Source organism: Electrona antarctica (genome assembly GCF_951216825.1).
Source record: "Electrona antarctica genome assembly, chromosome: 7".
Taxonomy (NCBI): Eukaryota; Metazoa; Chordata; class Actinopteri; order Myctophiformes; family Myctophidae; genus Electrona; species Electrona antarctica.
The window spans coordinates 12,616,270-12,635,278 of NC_136812.1; the positions used below are offsets into that span (position 1 = coordinate 12,616,270).

A 19,009-nucleotide genomic window follows, 5' to 3' on the forward strand; every position below is an offset into this window, starting at 1 on the left:
AGATTTGAGAATATTTGTTCTTGGTTTAAGACAGCACTTCTTAGACTTATATAGCATTTGAAACAGACTTATAGCATGTCATGTAGACAGCACAATAAGTGCATTGTATGTAGTCATAGCACTTCATAGTATATATGTACAGCATAGTATAGCATATATGTATAGTTTATATGTATAGTGTCATTATATAGATATGTTCTAGTTATAGTTTATATGTATAGTGTCATTATATAGATATGTTCTAGTTACGTTCTTAGCTTACGCATGTTTCGCGATAAATGCATTTTACATATGTGATGTATTCCCATGCTTTTTGTTCTTGCTTAATGTAAATCACTCTGGATTAAGAGCGTCTGCTAAATGCCTAAATTGTAAATTGTAAATTGTAAGTGCCACCAAAACACCTGAACGGGCTTGTCTAGTCATATGGTTATGTTCGTCTCTTACATGTACGTCTTGAGTATGCTCAATACACCATACTCAATACACCCATCCCACAATCATCGATCTGTGGGTTATTGTATCCGTATTCCGTAGCAATGTGTTATTGACTATTGAGTACCCCAGCAAAGTAGTTAGCCTGGCATGGCCAGACTAATATCACTGCGTATATATCAGTCTGGAACTTCGGTGTGGGGCAGTTACGAACAGATTCCAACGTCACAGCAAAAAAGTCTCACTTTGAATAGTGGACTCTGATTGGTCACCCACAACTCTGGGGTGAGTGAAATGTAATTCAAATGGAGTGTCAGACCAATCTCACCAGGGAATTTATTTTTCCTGTGGCAATTGACCAATTACTTAAACAAAGCAAACTAAGGCCCATAAGTTATAAATTATATATATATTATAAATACAATTGTGGGCACCTCAATGTTATTTTTTCCCTAAATGTAAAAAAATAAAAATCACACCGTGTGAAGTGAGGGGCGCTCTTATCATTATACATCATCATACATCATTTCATGAACAACTGAATTTATGTGATTGGTTAGCCGATTTGCTCGTCTACATATGACGTACATTTTCCCTTCATTGTCAATGGCAATTGTGTTGCCACAAATGAAGTCATTGGCGGACATTTGACCCAATTTCTCCTTTCATTGTCAATGGCAAATATTGAGACGTGTGAGCACAAAATGTACATCATATTTGGCGGACATTTTACCTAATTTCTCCTTTCATTGTCAATGGCAAATATTGAGACTTGTGTGGACAAAAGCTGTATAGCTGTATACACACACACACACACACACACACAGCTGTGCATAGGAAAATAAAATAAAGAATAGGCCTACAACAATCAGAGAACAATGTTAGATTCATGGTTTATTAAAACGGTGTTCAAACTTTTCTTTATACTTATATTATCTCCCTTTAGAATTTGGTCAGAATTCCTTTTTATTGACACAATTTATTAATATCAAATTGATGAAAGGTCATTCAAAGCTGTAGTTTTCCTTCAAGTTGCGCTGGCTCTCAGAGACCTTCTGTGCCATGCTCAAGGGTCGAGGGGTTCTATCCATTTTCAACCCAGCATGTTGTCGCGTTCCAGTCATCTGTACTGGAGAAGGAGGGAGAGATAACAAGTTAGACTTTAGGCTAGTTTAATCCAACACAAATCAAGCCTATTAAAAAAATGTATGTAATAAAATCTTTCATTGACGCATAGATTACTTGTTTTGTACAGGTCTATTCTGGTCTTAAGTTGAGAGAAAGATAAACTGCAAAAGCAGAAATCCTGCAACACTCCAAATTAGATGAATGGTCTTATAGTAGGTACAAGGCTCAAAGGTACAAACAGGAATGAAGGAATAGCCAGCACACAAGAAATGTCCATTTCACATGGTATATTTACCTCTGACGGACAACGGACGCGTTTTGGCCTGATGATGGGCCTTCCTCAGTGTTGTCAATTACTACTCTACTCCGGGCTTAATCAATGAATGACAATTCACTCCACATTGGAGTCAGTCAAGAGTCAAGACCCAACAGAGGTCTATTTCAGAGCTGTTCTACTGCCCCATAGTAATATAGTAAATGTAAGTCTTTGACTTTTTGTGCAATCCTGACAATTCTGTACTGCTGCTTTTGAACTGTATCTTGAATATATCAAATACATCAAATCAAATCAAATAATATGAAAACCTTAAACCTCTATGTCCAAAACGTTCCTTTTTTTGTAATTATACAAAAACATTATATTATAAAATATTTGAAATAGGTAGCCCATCTAAAAGCTCCCAACGTGTCGTTTTTTCAAGGTTAATTTAATGTAATGTATTTATATAGTATGTATTTTATCACCTGAAGTACTGTGATGTGAAAGTGTCCACTGAAAAGCCTACATTATATGCCACTCCCATAAAATGGTAAATGGTAAATGGTGCATTTATATACCGCCTTTATCCAAGGTGCTTTACATAGATTGTGCATTACATTCACCCATTCACACACACATTCATACACCGATTGCGGCGGAAGCCATGCAAGGTACCAACCAGCACATCGGGAGCAATTTTGGGGTTCAGTGTCTTGCCCAAGGACACTTCGACATGTAGACAGGAGGAGCCGGGATTCGAACCGCCGACCCATGGATCATTGGACGACCTGCTCTACCTCTTGAGCCACAGTCGCTCCCATAAAAACGTGATGATACATTATCAGCCTTACCAAGGCCTGGTTGTTGTGTCTTCTGACATCTCTTCTGTTTTGGGTCAGTCTGTTCCACCAGTGACACCTGGGCTACCTTAGCAGAACGGCCTACACACACACACACACACACACACACGCACACGCACACGCACACCAATTTGAAATCCACCGACAATAATGTTTCCATGGTGTACCAAAAGTACTCTATTTATTTATTATGGTAAAATCAACTCAGTAGGCCTATTTGAAAAAGCTATGGTCTTTGATAAAGTAGATACTATTCAATAACATTCATATTGTAGAAGTGTGCTTCTTATAGCTGTAGCAGTCCAGAAAGTCGATGGAAACAACCCATAGGCTTTCTTGGGTTTAAAATCCTCTTAGCAGACCTTGTATCGAAACTGTACTTTCCTATGCTTTTATTATTATTATTATTTTTGCAAACTGCTAATAAAGAATAAAATCAATCAATCAATAGGACACATTAAAATAATATGAATATCTATTGGCATTAACCCTTTATTAACAGATGACCAGTATTTGTTTCTAGTTTAAAAAAACAAGAGGGTTGCGCACACCCAGCAGACCCACCTGATGAAGGCCAGTCATGGCCGACACGTTGTGGCACTAGTATATGTGTTTGTTGTGCCGTTACTAATACTAAAAATCCTGAGTATATTCATTTAAATCTGAGAGGGTACAAAATGGACCTGTAAGGATTTCATAATGAACAGCTGGCTAATGACCACCGCTCAGACCTGGAGTACGGACGCACTCATTCTTGTGTCCTTCATTCCAGGCCTTCAACTTGCAAGTCTTGGAGCAGTAGAAGACTTCATGACAGCGACTACACGTCGTCAACAGCACAGACACAGAGCGACCACATCGGTAGCAAAATTTAAACTGGTTCCTGGGAACAGAGAGAAAGAGATCTGTCACCTGATCGGTTAGTTGTTTGGCTAAAGGTCATTAGGGAAACCCTGTGTATGCGTGTGTCTACGATGTGCGGGCGGACGCAATTAGATGTGATGTGACCAGATGCGTAACTAGATGTCAGTGGGCCCCGACGCAGGCTGATCAGTGAGTGCCCCCGACAGCACCCCCGACTGGGCCCCCACGCAGTCGCGTTGTGTGCGTCACGCTAGTAATGCCCCTGGATGTGACGAGGCCTGGAAACCTCTATCTAGTAGATCTACAGTACCTGGATGTTTCAGTGAGGGAGGCTGGGGATTCCTCTGCCTCAGACACTCCGTCGTCTCTGTGGACAGCAGCAGACTGCCTCAGCAGATCTCCCATCATGCTCAGCAGTTGCCGCCGTGCATTGAATGTCTCTCTCTCCTGCCTGTTCAAAGTGTGGTAGGGGGTACGAGCAATACGCACGTCCTGGGTAAATGGGGTAGACAGACAGATGAACACTTACTTTTTGAGTGGTGCAACCACTCCAAGGAACAGCAATGTCCCTATGTCCCAACCTATGTGACTATGTCCCGATGTTTAGAGTACTAGTAGGGGCAAAGGTGGCGCTGTTGTGCCAGAAAGAGATAGAGAGAGAGAGAGAGAGAGAGAGAGAGAGAGATTTTTTTTAAAGATTTTTTTTTGGCTTTTTCTGCCTTTATTGAAAGTAATTGAAGATGGACAGGAAAGAGGGAGAGAGAGAGAATGGGAGAGACATGCAGCAAAGGTCGTCATGAATGGGACTCGAACACGTGCCGCGCTGTCAGGCCAAAGCCTATATGTGGCATGCGCCTGGACCACTTGGCCAGCGGGTGTGCCACAGATGAACACTTACTTGCACCGGAAATAGCAGATGCAAGCTCACAACGCGTTGCATCGCGACGGGTTGTGAGCTTGTGAAGATGGAGAGAAGGTATAGTGTGTATAGTACGGTACATAAATCTATATGTAACGGGCAGCAGTGGCTCAGGGGTAGAGTGGCTGGATGGTAACCACAAGGTTGCCAGTTAAAACCCGGGCTCCCCCAGAGTTAGTGTTGAAGTGTCCTTGAGCAAGACACTGAACCCCAAATTGCTCCTGATGTGCTGGCTAGTGCCTTGCATGGTTTCTGCCGCCATCGGTGTATGAATGTGTGTGTGAATGGGTGAATTGATGCACAATCTATGTAAAGCGCCTTGGATAAAGGCGCTATATAAATGCACCATTTACCATTTACTACAGTACAAGTCCTGTGTGTATGTACTGTAACAGTATGAACTCCTGTTACCTGGTTGAAGGTGTGGTGTGCATAGTCGACTGCTGTGCCCAGGGCAGATCTGTATGTACTGTAACAGTATGAACTCCTGTTACCTGGTTGAAGGTGTGGTGTGCATAGTCGACTGCTGTGCCCAGGGCAGATCTGCGGCCCTCACCCACTACAACAGGCATCAGGATGTTGGCACCAGCCTTAACTAACATGTTCAGCTGAACCAGCGACACATGCAAAAAGAGTTGTCAGTGAGACTTGTACTTTTACATCAATCAATACCCCCCAAAACCTGAAAACAAAAAACATAAAAGAATGATCTGGAAGGAGCAGGCAGGGAACAAGGCAGGAATGACAACGTTTCGATTTGCCAATTACAACTTTGTCAGGTCATAATCAAGGATCTGGAATCTTTGCACTATAGATTTACTTGTACAGTATAAGGAAACAGCCTGCATTTAGAATACAAAATACCTGGCCTTGCATTCATTTCAATTATTTGTATATTTTTAAATAAAACATTCAATTATTTCTACGTATTATTTATTAGTCACTGTGTGCATATGTGTGTGTGTGTGTGTTTGTTGTGTGTGTGTGTGTGTGTGTGTGTGTGTGTGTGTGTGTGTGTGTGTGTGTGTGTGTGTGTGTGTGTGTGTGTGTGTGTGTGTGTGTGTGTGTGTGTGTGTGTGTGTGTGTGTGTGTGTGTGTGTGTGTGCATGCATGTGTACCAGCTTAGCTCTGTTGCGTGGGTGTCCTCCAGAGTCATAGTGTACGTTGGCGAGGGCACAGAGGGCACTGCCCACACTGCGGCCCAGTGGTAGGTTGGGGTCAGCACCTGCCTTAAGCAGCTCCTCCACTGCCTGCGAAGGAGAGTCAGTGAGATTCTGTACAGTATACGTTTAAGGGTGTGTATGTGGATGTGTATCTTTGTGTACTGAATGTTACCAGGTTGTTGCCGCTAGCAATAGCTAGCGAGAGGGGGGAATGTCCACTCCAGAGTAGGTGCGTGCTGGCCCGGTGGGAGAGAAGGAGAGATACCACTTCCCTGGCATGCTGAAAACACAACAACACACAGCTATGAGTTAAGCTTGTTTCCGTAGCATCGTACCTTCATTACACAGATGGACATGGTGTGGTAGGTCTGTACCTGCTACCCACTGCCTTTATTGTATAGTATGTGTGTACATTATGCCATTCCACTGTGTTCTAAAATGATCAGAATTCTATTCATTTTCAATTCTCATTCTCAATTTATTCTTGTTTTTGTTATTTTACACATAAAAAGATAGACATAAGCCTACATATTAAAAAAGTGCATTCAAATATATGCAGATATCAATCCTCCTATGTGCGGGTGGATGAGTGTGTGGTGCACTACTGACGCTGTAGTCACTCTCTCTCTGACAGGCCACATGCAAGGCAGTCCTGCCCCCCTCGACAGGAGACGGACTGATGAGGGCGCTGGACGCAGCACGGGGGTCCCAGGAGGAGGGGGCTTTTGGTGTACTGTTGCCCTGCGTTGCTTGGGTCTCTGCTGAAGGCTGCTGAAGGGAACAATTCAACTTTAATTGCAATGCCATTATAATTATCAATATGATAAAAAGAAAAGAAAATTGGACGCAACAGATGAAGTACAGCAAAACACCAACCATATCCAAGTGATAGATGTCACTCTGGTCGAGTGCCTGCGCGTCCACATCAGCCACAGCATGCAACAGCAGCTCTGTGATGCTGGGTCCCTCTGGACCGGGCAGTGCTGCCGCCATGTGCAGAGGATACAGGCCTTTCCTCTAGCGAGCACGCACGCACGCACACACACACAAAACCGGCCAGGAGTGTATTATACATTTAAGAAACACAGTCACACGACTCACACATGAGGCTACGGAAACTAGGGATGTCCCGATCATGTTTTTTTGTTCCCGATCCGATTCCGATTTTGAGCACCTGCCGATACCGATTTTTCACGATTCGATATTTATATTTTATAGAAAACATTTATGCCATATCACAATAGTACAATATCCCAAATCACAGACAATATCCAGTCTAATATCATGATAAGGATATAATATTGATACTAGGGATGTCCCGATCACGTTTTTTGGCTCCCGATCCGATGCCGATCATTTGAAAATGACGTGATCGGCCCCAATCCGATCAGGACAACCCTAACTGAAACCATTTCACCATGCCTGAGAAAGAAAGACCATGTTCGCAGGATGCAAATTCAATTGCCAGATTTTAGATCCATAAAGAAGACAACATGTCAAGTGGCCTAGAATAGTTCTATATAATGCTCAATGTATGGTGATGATGGTATATAGACGAATACCGGACATCTCACCCCGGTGAGTTGTCTTCACTTTTTGACATGTCGGGGTGAGTTGTCTGTACTTTCCGCTGGGGCGAGTTGGGCGAGAAAGTACGGACAGCTCACCCCGGAAAGTGAAGACATCTCACCCCGGTGAGATGTCTTCACTTTCCGGGGTGAGCTGTCCGTACTTTCTGACATTGCGGGGTGAGTTGTCTGTACTTTCCGTGGCACCCATTACAGTAGGCATAATTCAATTTCGTAACTAACTATCGGTTCCTACAGACGTGCGCAGTCACGGCTAATTATTTATTTATTTAACAGTAAAATCCGGTGAAACACTTGTAAGGAGTAGAGCGTCTCTCTCTCTCTCTCTCTCTCTCTCTCTCTCTATGCAGCATTGAGGGGGGGGGGTCGTTTGTGGATAATGTTTGCGCTTCAAAGGCAGAGTCTCACGGCTGTACAAAGTTGCTAATTAGACGCACAACGGACGCATGATCAATCAATCACAGTTCTAATAGGCCTATACTGACTGAATTACATCTGAATAGCAAAGCAATATCGATGATGATCTGGCTACTGCTAGTTACATTAGCATGTGAGAAAAGTGACAGCCATCTGGAGTAACCAAATTGAGAGGGGTTCAGTTCACATTTCTTCAGAAGTTTGCACACACACACACACACACACACACACACACACACACACACACACACGCCTTGAATTCATGGTGATCTTTTGTTTAAAGACATTTTCAACAATTTAAGATCTCCATTTTGGCAGGAATATGCTTGGAAGATGGAAACAATGTTGCACATTCATCTATATTTTTTGTACAAACTGCTGTTTGAACTTTGTTTACAATGTTTCTATATTTAAATAAACTACATTACATTTGACCGTACATTTGACTCTTGTGTTATATTCTTGTGAAATATTCAGTAAAGTATAGCTCAAAGGCCACATATTCAGTCAGACTTTTGGTGAGTTGTCCTGACAACTCACCCCTAAACGTGAAGACATCTCACCCCGAAAGTGGCCAAAAGTGAAGACATCTCACCCCGGAAAGTGAAGACATCTCACCCCTGGAAAAGCAGGGGTGAGATGTCTTCACGTTTAGGGGTGAGTTGTCAGGACAACTCACCAAAAGTGGCAAAAGGGGTGAGTTGTCTTGTTACCATATAGACTATAGAGTAGTAGGGCACTTCACTTAATTTTACCTCAGGCGGGAGGGGTATGTCGGTGCGTGCCCCACACAGCAGCAGTTTCCTCACAGCCTCGGTGTGAGCAGCCATGATGGGCAGAAAGAGGACGGGCATGGGTGTCCTGGACGCATTAGGGTCCGCTCCCCGGTCCAACAACAGCTGCAGAGTGCTCCAAAGAACCCGGTGCCTGCACAGTAAAACCCTGAGTCTTCATTTAAGCTGTTTTTTGCCGGACAGCAACGATAACACACGCACGCATGCACGCAGGCACACACACACACACACACGCACACGCACACGCACACGCACACGCACACGCACACGCACACGCACACACACACACTGATCAATACATTCATCACTGTACCAGAAGAACGGAGGAGAACACAGTGAAGAAAGAAGCAAAACAGAACAGGAGCAGACACAGCAGGATGGAGCAGAACACTCACTCAGCTTTCATGGCGGCCATCTTGCGGACGGTCTCCTGTGTGTCGGTACTATGGGCGATCCCCGCACGACTCATGGCTTCTGCCGTGCGCTGCATGGCTTCTTCTGTGACCTGCAGGGGAAAGCTGTCCAGGGTGCGAGCCGAGTCAAAGGTGGCGTGAGTGTCACACTGCTCTGCTGCAGTCTGCTGCGGACAGACGGACAGAGCAAGGAACATCCGTGTTCATTTTGATGCATATTTCACTGACAATGTAGTTATCAGTGAAATACCCTAACCTCAGTCTTAACTGGCCACGTAGGTCAGGTCGCTAACCCTAACTTCAGTCTTAACCAGCCACGCCCCAGTCTTAACCGGCCACATAGGTCGTTAACCCTAAACTCAGTCTTAACCCTCCACATAGGTCGCTAACCCTAACCTCAGTCTTAACCGGCCACATAGGTCGTTAACCCTAAACTCAGTCTTAACCCTCCACATAGGTCGCTAACCCTAACCTCAGTCTTAACCGGCCACATAGGTCGCTAACCCTAACCTCAGTCTTAACCGGCCACATAGGTCGCTAACCCTAACCTCAGTCTTAACCGGCCACATAGGTCGCTAACCCTAACCTCAGTCTTAACCGGCCACATAGGTCGCTAACCCTAACCTCAGTCTTAACCGGCCACATAGGTCGCTAACCCTAACCTCAGTCTTAACCGGCCACATAGGTCACTAACCCTAACCTCAGTCTTAACCGGCCACATAGGTTGCTAACCCTAACCTCAGTCTTAACCGGCCACGTAGGTTGGACTAACGGGATGTCGGAATCATGGGCAGTCCCCAGGCAGGAGGATTAGGACGAAGGCTCTACGGTAGAGCCTTCGTCCTAATCCTCCTGCCTGGGGACCTCTACGTCCTCCCAGTGGGCGCTCCTCACTGGCAGGTGAGTAGGATACGACAGCAGTGACGACACAGAAATGTGTGGGTGGGGAGGAATTAATTGGCATATTAATAACGACTAAATTGAGGAGAAAAGGGGTGTGAAGAATAATTGGCTATTCTAAATTTAGGAAAAGGGGGAAAAAATCAAATGTGTAAAGTTAAACTGGAAGATATTTCTGACTGAAACACATGAATTGTATGGGATGTGGTGTCATTGCTCCAGTCCATACTGTACCTGAACTATGTTTGATGCACTGGCTCCACCTATGGATCCACCCTCCAGCCATGACACACTGCCCAGTGAGATGTGACCATCCAGCACCTGCAGAAAGCGTTCTTTACCACGCTTCTCACATCCACCCCCACCCCCTCTCTCCTCCTCCTCCTCCCTCTCACCTGCATCTTCACCCTGCTGCCCAATAGCCCTCTCTCCACCCCCAACCCCTCTCTCCTCCTCCTCCTCCCTCTCACCTGCATCTTCACCCTGCTGCCCAATAGCCCTCTCTCCATCCCCTGCACCTTGCTCATCCTCTTCTCTTGTCTCCATCTCTCTCATCTCACCAAGCAGGATATCTGTCTCCACCATTTCCCTCTCCTCAACCTCCCTTTCCACCCCATCTATTATTCTCTTTCCTCCATCTTCCCTCTCTCTTTCCTCCTCTCCCTGTCGTTCCTCCTTTCCTTCTATCTCGCTTCCCGTTTCTCTTTCCTCGACCTCCGTGCTCACCCGTCCTCTTTCTGTCACCTCCCCCCCATTGACCTCCCCCTGTTTCCCAGCTCGCTTTTTCTCCTGCCTCTCTACACATCCTGTGGTTGTCGTGGTGTCACCCGGCCAGCCGTTGTGGGTGTCAGTGAAGACGCCATGGTGATCGCTGTCATCATTGTATACATTGCTGCTGTGGCCTGGCATCTGCTCTGTGGGTTCCTCTGTCATCCTGAGATGAGACCACAGATACACTATGTAAGTTACATCAGTGTAAGTTACATCAGCCAGCCTCGATCCACATTAGAGACTGACCTCCTCACTGGTGGAGACAAATGTGATGTTCATGTGTTAACCATGAAAAAAACTGTTGGTTATAGATACATTTTAACAAGTAGCTGTGTTACCGAGCAGAATGAGATGTGAGGCTGGTTGTATGGCCGCCCACGACAGTGTTGCTGATCTGAGGTCTGTTAGGGCAGGTAGTTTCCACTGGGCTGGTCTGGGAACTGTTCACTGTCTGGTGACACACATCACACACATCACATGTGAACATTTGTTGCATTTGTGCAAAAATGTATTGGGAAAAAGACAATAAATCATCACAACAACCATTCCACTTCCACTGTTTAAAGAGATGAGTACAAATATGTTTTACAGTTTCCTGAATTCACTTCCAATTGGTCAATGCAGCGATGTCAAAATAGAAAACTGGCAAACAGCTCCCAGGGTGTATTTAATATTATTATTTTGTGGTTGGTGTCAATATATGATGTTGTTAAACATGTCGACCTGCATCTTGTTGCACAGGCACAGAAGTCTGAAAGACTTCATATATTTAGATTTATGATGAAAACATGGATTTAATTTAATACAAACATACCCAGTAAATTTCTCTTTATCCATGTATTACTCTGAGAGTGTACAAATGTAACCAAATGGATACCATACTGCACTAGTTGCCAAACAATTTTATATATGCTATAGGCTATATATTATATAAAGAAAACAAATGTTTCAGAAGTAGTGAAATAGCTGATATACAACATTTTAGATCTGCTATTTTTGTTTGGGTCCTGGGGAGAGTTTTCTCTTTTGGGTCACGGGCTACAACGTTTGGGAACCACATGTGTATATGTGTATATCCTCTCTGAGTTAAACTAAAACTTCATGTGCATTGTGTCTTGTACAGTGGTTTGTTTTTCTTTACCCTCTGGCTTACAGAGTGCAGTGACTGGTAAGGGTAGTAAAGGACATGACATGCTGCCAAGGCAGACATGCCCTCGCCGTTTAACTTGTTGATATCGGCTCCCATATCCAGTAGCAGGTGGATCACGTCATGGTGGCAGTTAACCTGACAGAAGGGCAGACAGGGGGACAGACAGACAGGTCATTATGTCAGTTAACCTGATAGAAGGGCAGACAGGGGGACAGACAGACAGGTCATTATGTCAGTTAACCTGACAGAAGGGCAGACAGGGGGACAGACAGACAGGTCATTATGTCAGTTAACCTGATAGAAGGGCAGACAGGGGGACAGACAGACAGGTCATTATGTCAGTTAACCTGACAGAAGGGCAGACAGGGGGACAGACAGACAGGTCATTATGTCAGTTAACCTGATAGAAGGGCAGACAGGGGGACAGACAGACAGGTCATTATGTCAGTTAACCTGACAGAAGGGCAGACAGGGGGACAGACAGACAGGTCATTATGTCAGTTAACCTGATAGAAGGGCAGACAGGGGGACAGACAGACAGGTCATTATGTCAGTTAACCTGATAGAAGGGCAGACAGGGGGACAGACAGACAGGTCATTATGTCAGTTAACCTGACAGAAGGGCAGACAGGGGGACAGACAGACAGGTCATTATGTCAGTTAACCTGATAGAAGGGCAGACAGGGGGACAGACAGACAGGTCATTATGTCAGTTAACCTGACAGAAGGGCAGACAGGGGGACAGACAGACAGGTCATTATGTCAGTTAACCTGATAGAAGGGCAGACAGGGGGACAGACAGACAGGTCATTATGTCAGTTAACCTGACAGAAGGGCAGACAGGGGGACAGACAGACAGGTCATTATGTCAGTTAACCTGACAGAAGGGCAGACAGGGGGACAGACAGACAGGTCATTATGTCAGTTAACCTGACAGAAGGGCAGACAGGGGGACAGACAGGAAAAGGCAGACACACCAGCAGACGGACAGAACGATATCCATGGCAGTCCAAAAATGCTGAAGTCCTCTAGATCGCCGGTGAGACGTTTTGATTTACTATACTTTACGTTGTGCACACTCATCTCCCAACACAGATGTTTGAGTTTGTACATCTGTTATTTCAGGTGTGCCTTGAGATTGTCACTTGCCCACAGTTTTGATATTTTTTGTGTCATGTGAGTGGAAAATGAATGTATGTATGTATACTAAACCATATCATGGTAAATGGTGCATTTATATAGTGCTTTTATCCCAAGCACTTTACATAGATTGCATGCCTGGGGGAGCCCGGGATGCAACTGGGAGCCTGTCATCTGCCATTACAACATACTATTAATAAAAACAAATGACAAAATTAATGAAGGAATGAATGAGTAACTGAGCAAGAATGGGGCATAAACAAATGAAAGAAATGATGGCGTACTGTGGCAGCAATGAGTGCCGTGTTCCCCTGGGAGTCTCCGATGTCGGGGTGGACCGCGCCGGAGCGCAGCGTGCGGTAAACAGCCTCCCGGTCCCCCAGCGAGGCCTGCTGGATCAGCAGCTCCGAGCTCAGCTCTAATGGGCCTTTAGCACCAAAGCTGTCCCTCGTCAGAGACACAACCGCACCCACGTCCCAGCCCACACTCACTGCCTCTAGTCTGGAGAGGGAGAAACACACACGCACACATGCACGCACGCACACACACATGCACAGCACACATGCAACACTCGCGTGTGCACACACACGCAAGCACGGACGGACGCACGCACGCACATACAGGGGTAGGAACAGATGCAAATATTCAGCGCGGCACGAAGTGACACGCTGCGAGCATATCTGCTATTTTTGAAAAGCCATCGCTAAAGATTTACACGGATGCTTTCCTGGGTTTTAATGGGTTAACTAACACGGGTGTGTGCATGTGTTTGGACCAACGTACTTACAGTCCGACAGGCATGGGTTAGATAGCACCGGAAGTGTCTCCAGCAGATAGACAACGCTGATGAAGGCTTGAACGCCGAAACGCTTTCGTTGTACTGCTGCTCTGCGGCATACTATGTCAACTGATACAAGAATAAATTAAAAGTGCCTTAAAACGAGAGTTCTGTGAGTGCTGGTTTTCTCTTTGAGAAATGTTCCTGTTATGTTACTTACCCGACCGCGCACCCGGTAAAGATGCTCAAAGTGTTTATAAGCAACTGGAGTCGTGCAAGCTATTACCCTGATAATAGTTTTAACCTTCCACGCATGTCGGGAGCCACGGGTGAGTTCTAACCTGCCACGGGTTAGTTGTAACCGGCCACGCATGTCGGGAGCCACGGTGTTGTCTGACTAATGCCTGTTGAACTGTTAGTATGTTTGTCTAACCGCATGTGGCTGCATGACCCTGTAAGTCCAGTGCATACTGTGTGTGTGTGTGTGTGTGTGTGTGTGTGTGTGTGTGTGTGTGTGTGTGTGTGTGTGTGTGTGTGTGTGTGTGTGTGTGTGTGTGTGTGTTACCTGTGTCTGTGTATATTGGCCTGCATGCGGAGCTGTAGAGGGGCGGTGGAGAGGGGGGTCGGGTCATAGTCGTAGCCTGCATCCCAGAGCTCGCCATAGAAGTGCAGATCCAGCTGTCTTCTCAGGCCAGGGGGCACAGGCAGGTGGTCGCCATCCGTGGAGTAAAGGGCCATGCCAGAGGGCAGGATGAAGCACTCATCCCACAGCAGATCACTGCACGGGCTCAGCAAGGGCTCAGCGCTCATCTGGATGAGGAATGAATACAGTGCAGTGCACTTGACTAGTACACACACACATACTAGCCAGAGTGGTGGAGTACTTCCACCACAATGTGTATCCTTATTGGCATCAAAATATACTTAGAAAAGTATATCCTACTTTTATAAAATATACCAAGTATTTGTTTTTTAAATAATTGTGGTGGGGTAAAAGTACAATATTTGCCTTTGATATGTAGTGGAGAAGAAGTAAAAGTATTGAAAATCATCAAAATGGTACATGTAACTTTCCACCACTGGGAAAGCTGAACACAACACTCCTATATTCAGATCACTTCATTGGTTCCGAGTCCTGAGAGTCCTGGTATGTTATTGTTTATGCTTAATGGTTTAGCTCCTGCATAGCTCCTGCCAGTACTGTCCTGCTCACTGCCTACACACCAACCAGACCTCTCAGAGCATTAGATACTGACTGGACCCTTTTCATATCAAGGCCCATTATTTATACTGCATTTTGAGCCACGGACCACCATTTGATGAGATTTAGCCTCTCAGACCCAAGGCTTTAATAGAATATTTTGTTGTCATTGGATAAGATTGTGTCCACAATTCCATACTGTATTGATGTTGGTACCATAGGAGAGATAACAGGCAAACATTGATCAAAATAACAATTCTTCAATTAAGTAATGCAGATGTTTAATTATAATTTAACTCTTGAGAGCGTAAGTAAAATGAAACCAAATGAAACCAAATGGACCCCGGACCCGTAAGTAATTTTACGCTCTCAAGAGTGAAAAATAAGGGTCCATTTGGTTATGAAATCTCCATCATTCAGCTGGGGACCACCTGGAACCCCCTCAGGGACCACTGGTTGAGAACCACCATCTAGAAGAATCAAATCAAAATCTGGAGAAGGTCCATTACTGCATTTACTGCCTGATGTGACTCAAGCTGTACTATAACACGGCTGTGTGCCTGTATGTAGTGCTCTATTCTGCAGGTACAACCTGTTTTCAGACTCTGGCATTCATTTGTTGGGGAGGTTGATGGGTTTAGGTGTCAAAGTGCCAAAGAAAAATAACCCCTCTATTAGGATTATCCTCTCAGAAAGCCTTGTTTTGTAGTGGCTCTAAAGAAACAGATTGCCCACAAGTTGAATGTCATTTTTAGGATATTTACTTAACTTGATCCACAAAAGTGCATATTACAAACGGCTTTAGTTATGGCGTCAGGCTTTGTTCTCTGAATGTGGCTTTTCCAATCACCTAGGTCTACTTATGCTCTCTCTATCAATCAATTAAGTGTTTGTTGGTCATTGTTGATGTGCATCCTCTGTAATGAAACTACATTTAGGTAGACGTTAGCGTGGGAACCTGACAAATCCTCTGTAATGAAACTACATTTAGGTAGACGTTAGCGTGGGAACCTGACAAATCCTCTGTAATGAAACTACATTTAGGTAGACGTTAGCGTGGGAACCTGACAAATCCTCTGTAATGACACTACATTTAGGTAGACGTTAGCGTGGGAACCTGACAAATCCTCTGTAATGAAACTACATTTAGGTAGACGTTAGCGTGGGAACCTGACAAATCCTCTGTAATGAAACTACATTTAGGTAGACGTTAGCGTGGGAACCTGACAAATCTGAAAGCTCAAGTTTTTTTAATTGCTCTGACAATGCCAGACTAGGCAGAGGATATTTATTGTAAAGCTGAATTTCCTATGTTGTACTTTATTATGCTTTTTTGTTGTTGTTGTTGTTGTTGTTGAGGTAATGACCATGAAATGAGAGCACAGGTCCATTAGAGCTGCTATTCATAACCAGACAGTCTAGAAAACAGACATTTTCTGACGTCCACGCTACGTGTGAATATGAACCACAAAGCTTGCTGCGCTGTAGCCCTGAAACATGACTGCCATGATAATCATCATGATGATTATCATGGCAGTCATGTTTCAGGGCTAGCTGTGCTGGAAAATTGGCCTTTTCCATTGGAAGCAATGACAGAAAGATGCCAACTTGATGGATCTGTACATTGGCCTGTTAATTTAATGAGGAAACTCAAGAAGGAAGTGTCGCCTGTAATTGTATACGACGGTGGAAGTTTACCTCAGAAACTGTCCTGGTTTCTGTCTCTGGCCCACAGGGGAGCTTTAAGAGGGCGAAAGGAACAGAAAGAGCAAATAATACATTGTTTTAGGCTCTGTGACAGTACACTACTATACAGTAGACACTGACTACAGTAGGCCTATTATGTAATTTTTTAGACATTGCGAACCTGAGTCAGAGGATGTGTGGTGGCAGCAGGGGACATATTAAAGACAGCATATCCCGGGACGTTGTTCAGGGTGAAGCCACCCTCCAGGGAGGTGCAGAGCTGCAACAAACGCTCCCTGTGCCACAGACCCACGTCCTGATGGCCGTCTGGGTAACTGAGCACGCCTGGACCAAACCTCTGGTCAGCATGGTACAGACCCTGGACAGAGGAGAGGAGAGTTGGAAACAGGACGACTTGGAGCTTTGGCTGTCAGACTGCCAGATCAGTTCAGATCAGATCCATCCATCATGCAGTTTATATTAATTAATACCTGAAAGGTGGTTCCATCAGGGAACTGCTGCTGTCCATATCCCTCCTTCCTGTTGAGGTAGAACTTGCCAATGAACGAACAGCCTGCTGCAGGCCAGCAGTATATCCCTTTACCATGCCTGTAGTCGTTGTAGAAGGAACCCTCATAATACTACACACACACACACACACACACACACACACACACACACACAGAGGGGGGAGTGGGGCAGTGCCAATGCTATTTATTTGTTTAATATACCTGTATTAAATAAATTAATATATGGAATGAGTAGGCAGTCAAGGCAGACCTGGCTATATCTAACACAACTTTGGACCAACTTTTGATGCCTTTTACTTTCACAGACAGCGAGTTCAAGAACCTCTAATTTCGGGATTACCTACCTCTCCGTTTTTCCATGTGAATTTCCCAGTGCCATGTTTCAAACCGTTCACAAACTGTCCCTCGTATTTGGATCCGTCGGGCCACTCCTGAATTCCGTGCCCTTGTCTTTTTATATCCCCCGATATGACTTCCAATGTAGCCGGAGAACTGTCTCCCACCTCGGCCCGGGGACCGCGTTGCATTGCAGCAGGTCGAGAGCATTTTAACCATTGCGCACTTTTTTTTTTTACTGCTGCGAGCCCAAATGTCGACACACTATCATTATAACTCTAGTTCGGTAAACTATTCGCTGGTGGGAAAAGTGGTAGTGGAGTGGAAGTTTCGACTCGTTTAGTTTCCCGTGCCTGTTGTCTTGACAACGGTAAAGACGATCGCCCCCCCAGAGAGACCACGGGAAAAAGTAGCGACCTGAGGGACTTCAAAAACACGAGCGAGCTATTTTAGAGACTGGCTAATACGGTAATACCTAATAATATTTTAGTTTTTACTTCCAAAAACTCATAGGCCTACAAATCTCACTCTCACAAGCTTAATCGCAGTGTAGGCTGATTGATTGATTGATTGATTGATTGATTGATTGATTGATTGATTGATTGATTGATTGATTTTGTAGAAAATAGGATACAGTCAAGCCAAGGAAAGTATAGGCTACAGGTCAATACAAACTACAAAGTCTGTTCAGAGCCAGAGGATAAAACCAGAAAAAGCACTTGTTTACTCTCTCACTCTCTCTCTCTCTCTCTCTCTCTCTCTCACACACACACACACACACACACACACACACACACACACACACACACACACTCCCCCCCCTTTTCCACTCACTTTATATGTTTCTTTTCCCTTTTTACCTCCATTATGATGAATTCCTGTTCTGTTCTTTGTCTATATAGAAGTGTCTATTTGTACGTCTCTAATTGTTTTGATGAATTGAACATGGTGGACCCTCTTGTAAACAAGTGTAATGCTTAATTGGGTCGTCCACTCACAGTTAACAGCCTTTGTATTGAGTTTGTGCTTGAAATGTACTGTAATTCTGCAAACTGTTAATACATTTTTCAATCAATCAAAAAACACACACACACACACACACACACACACACACTCACACTCACACTCACACACACACACACACACACACACACACACACACACACACACACACACACACACACACAGTATATAGCCTACTACATGCAGAGCCAACTGCAGCAGTTATGGCAATGGCGTGGTCTTTATATTACAAGAACAGCTTGAAGGCTTTGTTCTAATTAAATATGCATGTCCTGCAGGGGTGGAACTTGCAGTATGACATTGCTAGAGAGGAGGATCATTGCTGAGTCTTTATTATGCATGTCCACTTATGCAAACCACTTGCATATGTCATCTGGCACTTTCACTGACTGGACAGTGGACACTGCTGCACACACACACACACACACACAACACACACACACACACACACACACACACACACACACACACACACACACACACACACACACACACACACACACACACACCCTGTGTAAACATTTAATTGCACTGACTCAGTGTTTAATGTTGTTGCCATGCCAAAGGAAATGTTGAAATGGTCAAATCATTGGACGTTTGCTAGTGCTGTAATTCTTTAATATTGCCACCAGATGTCACTAATTGTCTTTGAA

At 44.6% G+C, this 19,009-nt stretch overlaps 1 protein-coding gene across 1 annotated transcript; it reads right to left on the reverse strand.

Moving 5' to 3' along the window:
* Positions 1-1,439: 1,439 nt before the first annotated feature.
* On the reverse strand, positions 1,440-17,524 carry ankmy1 (ankyrin repeat and MYND domain containing 1; the record flags this gene model as incomplete). Its single annotated transcript, XM_079505377.1, has 19 exons — positions 1,440-1,564; positions 2,674-2,763; positions 3,414-3,565; positions 3,857-4,038; positions 4,960-5,073; positions 5,584-5,715; positions 5,801-5,908; positions 6,238-6,396; positions 6,505-6,645; positions 8,390-8,561; positions 8,824-9,008; positions 9,976-10,675; positions 10,851-10,963; positions 11,654-11,797; positions 13,087-13,303; positions 14,146-14,390; positions 16,649-16,846; positions 16,959-17,108; positions 17,342-17,524. The coding sequence occupies 19 exons, from the start codon at positions 17,522-17,524 to the stop codon at positions 1,440-1,442; spliced, it is 3,510 nt and encodes a 1,169-aa protein (XP_079361503.1).
* Between the last annotated feature and the right edge of the window lie 1,485 nt (positions 17,525-19,009).